This window comes from Xiphophorus maculatus, chromosome 7 (genome assembly GCF_002775205.1).
Source record: "Xiphophorus maculatus strain JP 163 A chromosome 7, X_maculatus-5.0-male, whole genome shotgun sequence".
Classification (NCBI taxonomy): domain Eukaryota; kingdom Metazoa; phylum Chordata; class Actinopteri; order Cyprinodontiformes; family Poeciliidae; genus Xiphophorus; species Xiphophorus maculatus.
In genome coordinates, this window is record NC_036449.1 from 12609063 (window position 1) to 12622237 (window position 13175).

The window sequence follows — 13175 nt, forward strand, 5'->3', positions numbered from 1 at the left end:
TAATGCTGAACGAAACTACTTATTATTTTTAATAAGAATTTTATATTTGTTTTATTTTTATTTTGATTAATCAAAAAAAAATTCTCTGCTTTTTCGGCAACGGTTAAGTTATGACGTCAAATTGTAACGTTTACCCAAGACATTGATAAAACCCAAAAATGACTTTAAATTTATTATATTAAAACATATAAAAGCAAGCATACGGTTAACTCCTAGGATACGTTCACTTTTTTTGTATATTAAATATCACATAAATAACCTTAAATCAGTTTCCGCTTCCGGTATCTTTCTTTCCGGTTTTGAGCCCTCTCGTAGCCATCATGAAGTGAGTGTACAGAATATAATCAAAAGCAATCTGAACTCTTTAATAAACATTCTTAAGATGCTTCTAGCATAAACTGATATGATGTTCACTCTTCTATCGGTGATGTGTTATATTTGTTGGTTACAGGGTCGAGTTGTGCAGTTTTAGCGGGTATAAAATATACCCCGGCCATGGCCGCCGATACGCCAGGATAGACGGAAAGGTAACAATTTCACGTTGTATTTTGGCCTTTTACCATTGCAAATGTAGCTGTTTTGCGGGGTAAATGCTTTTTTGGTTTAAAATGAATAGCTTGTTGGTTATGTTTTAGTTCAAGTCTGTGTTATAGGTACTCTTGGTCCTCTTGAAAGCTATTTACTTTGCTAACATTAGCTTCCAGCGTCATCATTCTAGCAAGAAGATATAAATTAATGTAAAACTTAAGTTTGTACTGACATTAGGTTCTTACCAAGAGAATAGTATGTATTTTTGAAGTCAGAGAATGTTACAGTCACGCATACCCTAAGCTTTATTAAGGACTTTTTTTATTAATCATCTTGATACATTCATATTTAGGTTAATGTGTTGAATAATAACTTGTTAGCATTGTGCTTCTTAACAATTTAGTATAGTTATTCATTGTAACTATATAAATTGTGACTTATAATAGTATTTACATCCTTATTATTGATTGGTGTAATGTATCAACATGTTTATTGAACTAGTAAATGTAAAGTTTCTAGCACACAAACTAAAATTATAGCAATTGTTGTGTTTTTGTTAGGTGTTCCAGTTTTTGAACGCCAAGTGCGAGTCTGCCTTTCTATCTAAGAGGAACCCCAGACAGATCAACTGGACTGTGCTGTACAGACGCAAGCACAAGAAGGGCCAGTCTGTAAGTACCAGGGCTTACAAACACAACCTGATTTGGGTTGATGTAAAAAATCTTCACTTTGGAGCTTATGTTTCTATATTGTCACAGTGGCAATATATAAACTTGTATATTGTCATGTGCAAGTCCACACAGTCCAAATTATAGCTGTATGAACTTGCACAGTTGGACCTTAAGTGTTCTAGAAAGATGCATTGCCCCAACAACTCCTTTACCACCACAAAATTGCATATGTACATTTCCCTGTCCCTGAGGATGAATTCAGTTGAGATTTCATTTCTCTGCATAGAAAATGTGAAATAAATGCGGGAAAAAAAGAAGAAAAAAAAACCATTTCAAAGACGTTCAAAGTAATTTCTTTGTAAAACTCCACCAGAGATGTGCAGAACATGAGACTTGTTAACATCTGTCGCCAAACATTAAATATAAGTGTTTGCTTTCTGCCTGGAGCTTTTTTTTTTAGGGTGGGGTGCTTCTTTTGCAAGTGGTAATTAACAAATTTAACAAACTTAATTGTTTCTGTTGTTTAAAAGAACAAATGTCTGGGATTGACAGTTTTTTGTGGGAACACAAATTTACTCAACCATATCACCACTTCTTTTTCGGACAGAGTGTCCTTTAGGGAGAAAAGTTGTTTTTCTGCTTTTAAAACTTTCGGCAAAACATTTTCAGATTGCTTGGAATCTAATAAGTTAAACATATGAACCAAACATTGTGAAGAGGGAATAGATCTGGCTAAAATGGTGACTGACTAAACATTAGCTGCAGGCATAACAAGTAGAGGTGACACATGGAGATGTGCACTTTTTGTCTGTTTTTCAGACAGAAATGTCTTTGCACAATAATTTGTTTAATGTTAGTCGTACATTTCAACCAGGAAAAACAATGGTTGAACTTCACATATATAGTTGCATGGGCCTCTGGAGTTACGCACTGTAGCACTTAGTGAGGCCTTTCTACATTTTTTAAAAAGTAATTACTCCCTTACATTTACGGTGACCTTTAAAAAGACTTTTGAATGTGTGTGAAGTTGATCGAACATCTTTTTGGCTGCGGGTGAATGGTGTGCACAGTGTAGGTCTGTGTTATGTGGTGTTGCTAGGCTGCGTTTTGCGGTCCTGGCCACAACGCTCACTCCGCACCTGCAGCCATAGAGCAATCGGGGATCATAGTACTGGTCTTTGAGGTCTTCTCAGACATCTCATCATGGACCAGCCTCCAAAGCCTCCAACAAAACACACATTTACACATTACGGCTCATATATCAGCTAGTGGCGGCTAGTATTATTGGTACACTGCACGGTGTTTAATGTCAAAATAAGTGTTTGCTTTGTCAAGTGGAGAATCGTTCAGTTTTTTTATTTTTAAGACTAGTAATCCACCTTTTGTGCTTGTAGTTAAAAATGGTCTGTAGCACGTCAAGCACTTGTTCAGTGTCTGGTTAAATGTTGATATTTTTCTTAGTATTGATGATGAGACAAAACTCTTCAAAACTTTTTAGCCAGAGTTAAGTCAGACTCAGTTTAATGTTCAGTTTTTTGAGAATAGGTTTGCTTTTTTGGCCAAAGAGTCACTAGAGAACCTTGTAATGGGTTATTTATTTATTTTATTTTTTTACCTTTTGATGTACTTTTGCTCTTGGAAGTGCAGTGAGGCGGTTTTCTTCTCGGAGCAATGTTTCGGTATAGTTTTCGTTCAGTGCTTAAATATCACCTTGTTGCGTCTGAGTACTGTTTACTTCTGTTTAAGTCAAAGTTTATATCGGCTTATTTAAATCACCTGGTGGTGCTGAATATCCAGTCAACTTAAATACAGCTACAGCAGATGTTTAGTCCTGTCTGCCTTCCTGCTCCGAGGTAACTTCAGTGCTGCACCCTTAAAAGGATGTCTGCTTTAGAGAATTAAAGCTTTATTAACAATAACACAGTATTTAAGGAAGAATATTGCTATTTCTCTTAGCTTAAACATGGGTGTTGTGCCTGTTTGTGTCTTGAAAAGTATCTTCTTGTATTACAATCTGCAGGGATTTTAATAAATGTCTTGTCTGCCTTTACAGGAAGAGGTGACGAAGAAGCGTACCCGTCGCGCAGTGAAGTTCCAGAGGGCCATCACTGGGGCCTCCTTGGCCGAGATTCTGGCCAAGAGGAACCAGAAACCCGAGGTCCGTAAGGCCCAGAGGGAGCAGGCCATCAGGTAAGAAGATGAGTAATGATTAAAGTTTTGAGATGTTCTGAACTCCGTATGGCTGTGGTTTGCAGTATGTTTTGAGGAAACGGTATTTAAATATCAAAATGTGGTTTTGATAAAAGACACAATCATTCAGTGTCTTTGCCCAAACTCCCTTTTTATCCTGAATTTGAGAAAACATAATTCTTAGCTATCTGCTTGTAGAAGTGGCCTGAACAAAAGTAACTACTGTATTCATTTATTTTCTATTAACCATCTAATCAAAATGCAATGGGGCTTAAAGATTTAGAAATATTTGCATGTTTAGTAAGATGTTTTAGAGATTGGACATGGAAGAAAAAAAATTCCTTTTGGGTTATGTCTCTAATGGACTGAGTGTGGACTCTACTGTCCATAAATCTTAACATGACTAAACCCCACTTAAAATAAGTAATTTTTATAAAGACTGTTCCTCAGTCTAGGATTGCCATTCTCTTTATATATTTTATGTTAAAATGAAGCTTTGAAGAATGTAAACAGTGTGTATTTCAATTTATGTACATCTATGACAGGAGTTAAGAAACTTCTAAATGTCAAAAAATTAACCCGATATGAGACAGACAAACTGGAAGTATCTGTGGCTCTTGTTCAGTACTTTACTAGAACTGATATGATAGACTGATTATTTAAACATTACCAGGTCACAATAACACTGTCATCACTTAAAGATGACATTATAATGGACCAAATCATCCAGCAGCAGCTGTTCAAACCTTCTTTCTCATTTTAGAGCTGCCAAGGAGGCCAAGAAGGCGAAGCAGGCAGCCAAGAAGCCCGCTGCGCCAAGTGCGAAGGTGAGAAATGTGAAATGTAGCCACACTTCATTACTCAATGACCTTGATGTAGGTTTGAGGCTTACTGCAGGGCAAATTTAGCCAGGGGTGTCAAACTCCAGTCCTGGAGGGCCACTGTCCTGCAACTTTTAGATGTGCCTCTGCTGCACCACACCTGAATCATTAGGTCATTAACAAGGCTCTGGAGAACTGATCTACACAAGGAGGAGGCTTTAAGCCATTTCATTCCAACGTTTTGTACCTGTGGCACATCTAAAAACTGCAGGACTGGAGTTTGACACCTGGAATTTAACCAGTTTCTAGATAAATTTGGTGTTTTGAACACCTTTCTTGTTTTCTAGACTTCTGCTAAGACTGCACAGAAACCCAAGATTGCCAAGCCCATGAAGATCAGCGCACCCCGTGTTGGAGGAAAACGCTAACTCTGGACTTACATTACTTCTTGTGAATAAAGTTTTGTGGTTAAACCTCATGTCTGGTTTTGGAATTTTGTTTTTGAAGATACAACACTGAGATGAAGGTAAACCTCTGATGTGGTTCATTTTATTTCCATACTCTTAAATATTCATCCTCAGTTCATTAAGATGCAGCTTGAGATGAAGTATGGATCCTGTTGAAAAACACTTCAGAAGTGACTGTGAAGGCCACATACACAATCCAACTTTTATAATGGGGAAAAAACGAGTAGTATTAAAAAAAGTACTTTTTCATTAAACTTGAAAGATTTGAAATATTTACAAGTTGGACAGATATTAACCTACTCTACAATAAAAGCACTCTCCCTCAGTGATATTAACTCAAAACTTTTCCTGCTTTAATTCTTTTTAGGATTACCAATGTACATTTTCTGAATGAATAGGTTTTTCTACCCTCAAATTTTTAAGTTCATATTTCTACAGTGTCTGGTAGCCATTGTTTATAGAGCTGTATAGGTCACATTTTTCCCATTCCTCCTCACAGAACTGATGTAACTGAGAGATTTGTAAATTGACTTGTTCACATCTTTTGAACTCCCTACTTTTTTAATGTCCACATTGTTTGAGATGTCATCTTTTCTAATAAGGATAAATGGACGTTCCCAAACTCTAGTGTAATCAATCCGATGAGCACGGCACTTTCTGGCTTCTGGGAATTAAACCCAAATATTAGCCAGATGTTCAAATGCTGAGTCTCAATATTTTTGGCTAATTTCTGATTTGATTTGATTATTTTTCATGATGTCACAAAAAAACGCAGTGTGAGGTTGTCTTAAAATACATCCACATGTGTGCCCCTAAATTAAATGTGGATTCACAAATAATCATCTTTGCTTCCCTTGGGAAGCAATCTTAGTGCACGTGAACAAACTTATGAGTTTGACAATAGTCAAAAAACATTCTCATGGTATTAAACGTTTGATCTAATTTAATGTCAGCAGGGAGCAAAAATAATACAAATACAAATGATTCATCTGTATTTGTAGTCTGAGTAAAATAATTAACACATTTCATATATTATTTTGGAAACCATTCACATCTAAGTGTATATCCAGAGTTAATCGTCAATACTCAGGTGACCAAGCTGTATTAATCTGATTTATTAATACATAGCAATTACCAACATATTTTATACATTTAATGACCATCCCTTAAATGTCTGAACAGTCAGCAGATTAATTACACAAATTATTGCTAAATTAGGGAGTTACTGCATGAATACAGTTTGATTGTGTCAATTACTGAAAAAAACCCCAACATTTTCCCAGATCAAGTATTTTACGAGGAAGTCTAAAGAGAACTGTTACAGTTTGTCCCAGTGTTTGCTCGTTGACTCGCAAAGCTGCACGCACATGTTGAATAACTTCTCACACACTTCTGTCAAAATAAATATATAAATCAGGGTTTGTTCTTGAATGGGCTATTAAAATGGAAGGAATCCTTTCCATTGTAATCAAAGGCCTAATGACTGCTGAGGAACAGACACCAATGAAATGATAAATATGTGAATGAAAAGATAAATCCTTACATTTATGGTGACATTCAGCACTGATCCAACAGGTGAATTTTGGGAAATCTGCTTGAGGTACCGATTGCTACATCTGACAGAAGTCAGTTGACAAATGACGCAAAATTTCCCCGACTAGTGCACACGATGCAAAGCATGACGTGTGAAATCAGGCACTGTACAATCAGAAAACTTGATGAACAAGCGGTACTTGTGCGTTGATGACCACGGTTCTTGAGCGTGTATTGACGAGTTAAAAAAAAAAAAATCTGTATCTTTTTATAAACACCCTGAGGAAACGTGAAACTTGGGGAAAAGCGTATTTCCTTCAGGGACAACAGGCTTAATGTGGCAAAAATGTGGTTATGGCATGGATGTCATGGGAACAGCATAGAATGGTGCAGAGATGATATAAAAGTCTCCCTTTGTGTCAGCAGCATCGCAGGGAGAACTTCCTCACGACTCGGCTTCTTTAGCCTTCAGCTCCTGCTTGTAGCTGCAAACAGAAGGAGAAAAATGTATTGGAAAACATCAACATTGAACACTTTTGTTGCTTGTAGCTTTCTATATATTCATTTCTGTTGTCTGCTACCTGGATTATGCTAGACTTGATTTTACTGCTAAAAACATGAATGTTGTAAAGATAAAAATCACTTTAGTAAAAGCACTATAGCACCACCTAGAGTCCAAAGTGTCCAACGTTTTTGTGGATGCAGCCTTTTAACCTGTCAAACTGAGCAATAAAAGATTTTTTTATTCAAGCCAAATTCAAAGAATATTCCCATATAAATAGTGAGCTAAGCTACACTAATTAAAATTGAGTTGAAAAGACTCAATTTTACAGTTAAAGTTAAAACAGGAAGTCCCAGTAGATGTGGGCCTTGATTGCCACCTAAAGAACAAACAGTGGGGATGTTGGCATCAGAGGTTTAGGTGATATTCTGCTGGTGCTCCTTGGTTCCTCCTCTTATATGGATCTACGTGTACAACCTGCCTCAGCATTGTTACACACCATTTACTTTCTCCATGAAGGCAGTATGTACGCTAAATACTGTGTTCCTCAGAACATTCCTGGGCAAAGCAAAACTGGTTCAACGAGGACTAACGAGCCTGATCCACGGGTCTCACAGGATCTGCTGCTGACAACACAGAACGCCCTCAGGGGTCCAGAGGAGTCCATCGGTCACAGAAGGGGAACCGACTCAGCTACTGGCAAGCGGTCGTAATGTTATGCCTGTTTTTTTAATTAGCATTACTCTGTTACTGCACATAAATGTATGGCGAGCATATTTCCAAAGATTATCAGTAAAAGGTGAGGAAACTGGACTCTCTTTGCTTGATGAATCCCTCTCAATTGCATGTTTAGTTGTGAATTTACAAAAACGCAAACCCACTTCCAGATCCTGTAGAGCTGGGACGCTCCTGCGCTGCCCACGAAGAAGTTCACAGCGAAAAGGTTCCAGTTCTTTGGGATAATAACCAGCGAATATCTGGACCAGATGAGCCCTGAGGGAGGAGAACAGGAGGGATGTTTGTCCACAGTGACGATAAACCAGAACAGAGTCAATGTTTTGGCCAAAAAAAGGCGGATAGATAAGATTAGTTAAAGCAAACGAAGATGCAATGGGTAACCTTTAGCACATTTTAATCAAACTATCTCAGACTACTTGTGGATCAAGCAGTTTGATCCACAAGGTTTGTTGTCTTTGTTGAGAAAAACCAAACCAGACCTTATCTCAACCAAACAATGTTTCTACGTTTATATGCCCTAAAATGATCCGTGATGACGAATTCAACTTAAACCCACCTGTGGCTGTCAGCACTCCAGACTGGGAGGTGCTGAGTTTGTCTGCTGGTCGGGTCATATCAGCCAAACCAGCCATGACCAGGCCCTGAAAAAGAGAAAAAAAAGAGATTTTCTTTAATCCAAAACATTTACGACACCAGTCAGTCAACGTTTCAGCTCTGACTTTGACCCCTGAGAAAATATCTGAGGTACACAATGTTCACGTACTGAACTGGCAAGGTTACGTATGTTAAACTTTGTTTTAAGCTGTCAAAAGCCAACAAAGGTCGGGAACGACCTCTGTTTAAGTTCGCAGGCTTACAGATGAATGTGTGTGAAAGTGCACTTACCCATTTAAACATCGGGGCCCAGAAAAAAACTGTTTTTGGACCTGGAGAGACACAGTGAGAGGGAAACTGTGAGATGTGGCCATTCATGATGAAGCTACTCTGTTTAGCTTTCAGTTCCTGTCAAACAATTAACTTGTTATAAGACGCATAAGCTGGCTAATCAAAATCAGGAAAACTTTCCTTCAGAGACTTAAAAGTCACTTTAATGACATGTCAGACCACCATCAGGGCATAAAGTAGTATCGCCTTGCCCCTCCCCAACCTGCTGCTTCATGCTACTGATCAGCTGGAGGAGAAAGGGCCACCACTCCTTTCAATAAAAATGCAAGAAAGACAAATTGGGTGGTTTGGAAATCTTTACAGTGATGTGTGGAAATGAAAGGCGCACCAACCATCACTGCTTTAAAACCACAGTGAGAAAACTAAAACCCGACTGCCTGAGCAAACATCTCCCCAAATTAACCTGCTTGCTATATTTAAAATTATAATATTATGTATAATGAAGTATATTTTCCTAAAAACTAATGTACATTTCATAAGGTGCTTATTTTATATTACTGGTAAGTCTATATACCAAAATAAAAATGTTCCAGATTACATTACTTTGAATGTAACAATATGTTAAGTTGACTTTAGCAGCAGTAGGTATGTTTGTTGCTTTTATGTTTGACCACATTAGGTCTAATTTATCTTGTTTTAAAGGCAAATGAGAAGGAACAACATGAGAGAACAAATACTCATTTCTAAAATGACTCCATTCATGAAATGTTGCACAAATGCAAAACTTATGAAGGTTTAAACTCGTTAGGTTTTGTAATTGTTGACAAGTTCTCCAAGAAAAAGGATCAACAGGCTTATTGTAATAACGTAAACTATTTCCTTCTGGATATTGGAGCCAAAATGATCAACATCAAATTAAATATCAATATTGATTTCCTCCTTTCCCCAATTGGTTTTGTTTCGTTAACTATAATTTGTTACTTTGATTTAGTGATGTGGCATTATAAAATCAATACTACATTACTAATGGCACTTTGTGTGATTTTGGAGTGTGCTCACCTAATATAATTTTACTTACTGAGCTAAAACCACAGAACTCACAAAGTTTATATAAAAGCAATAAAATAGATTTACAGAAATTTTTTCTTAAACTTTTACCTGACGCACAGCAATGAGATGATCAATCTTTCTTGACAGATGAAATAGTTTTAAATGCAAAAGAAAATAAAGGTTTATCCCAGTTTATCCTTATGCAACTCAGGCTTTGAATAAACTCAAAACTAAGTATATCAAAGAATATGCTGTTTGAGAATGATGTTTAATTTTAGTTAATTTATTGAACAGTCAATAAAAGAAAAAAGTTTTTTTTTTTAATTGACCTGCTGATGAACTGGTAAATATCCAAATACAATACTTTTTTCCCCTTTTTTTTCTTTTTAAAAAAATTTCAGAGTCACTCAGATAGATACTAACAGCTTTAAACAAGTTAAAGAGTTTAATTTGTTTGTTTTATGGCAATACCTCTGGAAAAAAAAAGCCCTAAAAGTGTCTGATGCAATCTGTATTTCATCACGACAGCTGGTACTGCAGCAACACAAGACATTGAAGGTTAGGAATGTTAAATTGGACAATAACTAAAAGTGTTCTTTCACTCCTTCTAGACGTGTCAAAACAGATCAAACCACACAGAGAGTTTGACTCCCAATAAACAGGAATGACACAATAAAGCTGCGTAAAGCTTCAACCCTGATCATAAAAGCCGCTGGTCTGCAGTCAATAATCTTCTCAAACGTGGCGAACCAAACTAAAAAGTGGGACATCTGTCACTGCAAATCATGTTGGAGGGAGGTGGCTTTTGTCGCCGCCCTCACTACCACGTAGGAAAGTTGTCCTTGAATTATAATAATAACAACAACAAAAAAAAAGTGACCTCAGTTTCACCTCAGACTTCCTTCATTGAGCTTAAAATGAAACTTTGAATTACTAAACATTAGCTACACATATAGGAGACTAAGTTAGGCAACTTATAATCAGTGCTGTTGCTTTGTTTAGGAAATGTTGCCCAGTGTTTGTACTATAATTATTCTACCTGTGTTGATAGACACTGAGCAGGCAACATATAAAGATATGATGAAAGGTGAGATTTTTACCTTTTAGGCCATTTAATGAGCAATACTCCATTAAGTCAAGACCAGAAGTAAAAATTAGGCTTTTAAAATACTAATTTTTAAATTGTTTTTATAGAAAAATAATCTAAATATTGAGAAATATTCAGTTTTGATTAAATTTACCTTAGAAATGTGTGACTTGCTGAACATTTTTGGTCTTAATGAGACATAAAAATGCCACCCAGAATATTATAATACAATAACAGGCCATAAATTATAAACCAGATACGCATATTGGGAACAAATGAATTGTTTTTTTCTTTTGTTTTTCCATGTTTTTTAATTTTTTTAATATACTATTTTGCAGTGAATCAGTTTTGACCTTCACATTCTGCAGCCTAACAGGTTTTAAGGCTTAGACATGCGTTTACTTTGAAAACTTTGTAATTTTGCAATTTTACCTTCTCAAAACAAGAAATGATTAAAAACAGAAATTTAAAAGAGCTGAACATTTACATTCCAAGTTCTTTGCCAGAATAAAAAACAAACTATATTTGCTCATGGAAATTTTATTTTTGCTGCACAAATCAATAACCACATGCGTTTGCTTCCCAAGACAGAAAACAACACACAGAAACTTGACAGGCGTGTCTGCTGAGAAGTGCTTGAACGAACTGATTGTTGTCAAACCAGAAAGCATACCCTATAGTGCAGACACTTTCCCTATAAACTCTTAGAAATCTAAGAAGATTAGCTCTGGTTGGAGTAAAGTTATCCAAGAGTGAGATTACTACATAAAAACAATGACTTTTCGTAAAATTGCGGCGGACAGAATAGAGACAGCAGCAGCTCTCATTTTCTCTTCAGGATGCGCTCCCCATTCATAAACAACACCACCACAGCTGAACCACTAGCAACACCTCGCCAGTATCACCAAGAGGCTGAGCAGTACTTTACCTGCTGGGTGGTTGTAGAGAGGTCTCAGTTTGGCGGGCAGGATGTGCTCGATCCGGTCCAGAATCCTGTGGTAGGACGCTCTGAGCGCAGCCATGATCCGGGTTATTCCGACTGCAGAAGCTAGCTTCCTATAAACTGTTAGCTTGTTGTTTATCTGCGTTTACCAGCCACAGAACTGTCCCTAGACGGTATTTAATGCGGTTTAAATAGGATACTGGGGAGTTTAAGGTTAGAGGAGGATGCTACTGTCCTACTGTCGACCTTTCCCCGGTAGAAGCCGCTGCTGTTAGCTGTCAGTAGCTTCCCCCTGACCGACAAGAAGAGGTGACTTTCTGTTCGACGCAACCTTCCGCGTGATGGGCGGGGTTACACAGCTGCACGGTTCTCATTGGTCCAGACGGTGACAGCTCTGCGATGATTGGTTTACTATCGAGGTTGTTTGTTTTCCTTTCCATAATGTACCAGAAAGGCGGAAACATAAACTTGTCAAAAGAATTACAGCGCCCGGCAATTTTCTTTACATTTCTTGAACTTTTTCATTTTTTTGCTACATAACACCCTAAACCTATGTGTATTTGTCTTCATTTTGTGTGATAGAAAACACGAAGTACTGCATTTTTTTTCAAGTGGAAGGTAAATTATGCATATTTTTCCATTATTTTTTCATAAATAAAAATCTTAAAGGGTTTTAAGAGTTTTGAATAGCAGCCGCCAAATTCAAAACGTTAGAGCTAATTTTCACTGCAATTAAAGCAGCAAGACAGGAAAAGAATCCTAACTGTCAAAAGTTGTCATAAAATGTTACTTATTCAAGAAGATGCAAACTTTTCATTTCTTCTCATCCATTAGACTCACATTTCTGCACTGAACAGATTTTGTTGGGTCAGCTGAGGATCTCTGCTTCTGCTTCAAGCTGATTTTCTGATTAATCCTGTTTGCATTTGTTCCATGTCCTATCTTGCGTCTGCATATTGTATTTTGAGATTATTGCACACAGTTGAACTATATTTCCTACTTGTGCGGAAAAGTATCTTTCTGTTGAGCTGAATTTTATTTAGGATGATCAGAGAAAAACTATCTGAACACAAATGCACATTACACTTAGGATTTGGACTTTGAAATAAAATTATTGTAAAAAATATTTTATTATAAAATGAGGAAATCTGGAGTAGCTCAAGTTGTATGAATACATTGGCTTTATCTGTAAATATGAAAATAAAAATATAAAAAACAAACAACTTAGCAGTGGCGTGGACATTTTAAAATGATGAATTAAGACGGTGTCCAAAAGCATGTCAGTAAAGTACATTTAGAATGTCTAAAAATATTAAAATGATTCTTACATTTTTCTGGTATTGAATTCTTTTTAAGATGAATCTGAACTTGTATTAGGATTATTTGGTGGTAATAGAACATTATTTCCATGTCTTTAATTTTCATTCATAAAGAAAAATATCCAAAATATCCATAATATCCAGATGTTATATCCATAATATCCAGATGTGAGAGTGGTTCAAGTAAGAACACAGAAAATGAATAATATAACCCAGTTATTACAAGGAAGGAAGAACTAATAATAATAACACTAATAATAATAGCCTTACCCTGTGAGCGTCTTTTTAAACAGAATTTGAAACAATCTTGGCCAATGTAGCTGATTCTGATATTGTATTTACAAAGACTCCGACAGCCGTTTCTTCCAGGCGTATGAAAACGAACGCACCTGCCTTTTTTTGTCTAAAGCACGCACTTTCTCGCGTTGTTTTGATCCAGCT

General features: G+C 36.7%; 2 protein-coding genes and 1 non-coding gene across 3 annotated transcripts; 2 read left to right on the forward strand and 1 right to left on the reverse strand.

The window, feature by feature from the left end:
- The first annotated feature begins 262 nt into the window (after window positions 1-262).
- Window positions 263-4688, forward strand: rpl24 (ribosomal protein L24). Its single transcript, XM_005798066.2, has 6 exons — window positions 263-325; window positions 452-527; window positions 1089-1199; window positions 3253-3389; window positions 4153-4216; window positions 4558-4688. Exons 1-6 carry the CDS (start codon window positions 321-323, stop codon window positions 4636-4638), a joined length of 474 nt encoding a protein of 157 aa, XP_005798123.1. The 5' UTR covers window positions 263-320; the 3' UTR covers window positions 4639-4688.
- On the forward strand, window positions 2252-2432 carry LOC111609392. Its single transcript, XR_002753104.1, has one exon. It is a non-coding gene; the product is annotated as a small nucleolar RNA SNORA23 (small nucleolar RNA).
- Window positions 4689-5602: 914 nt separating the features above from the next.
- mpc2 (mitochondrial pyruvate carrier 2) lies at window positions 5603-11746 on the reverse strand. Its single transcript, XM_005798067.2, has 5 exons — window positions 11401-11746; window positions 8336-8376; window positions 8007-8091; window positions 7594-7705; window positions 5603-6695 (listed from the first exon to the last, which is right to left on the reverse strand). Exons 1-5 carry the CDS (start codon window positions 11492-11494, stop codon window positions 6656-6658), a joined length of 372 nt encoding a protein of 123 aa, XP_005798124.1. The 5' UTR covers window positions 11495-11746; the 3' UTR covers window positions 5603-6655.
- Between the last annotated feature and the right edge of the window lie 1429 nt (window positions 11747-13175).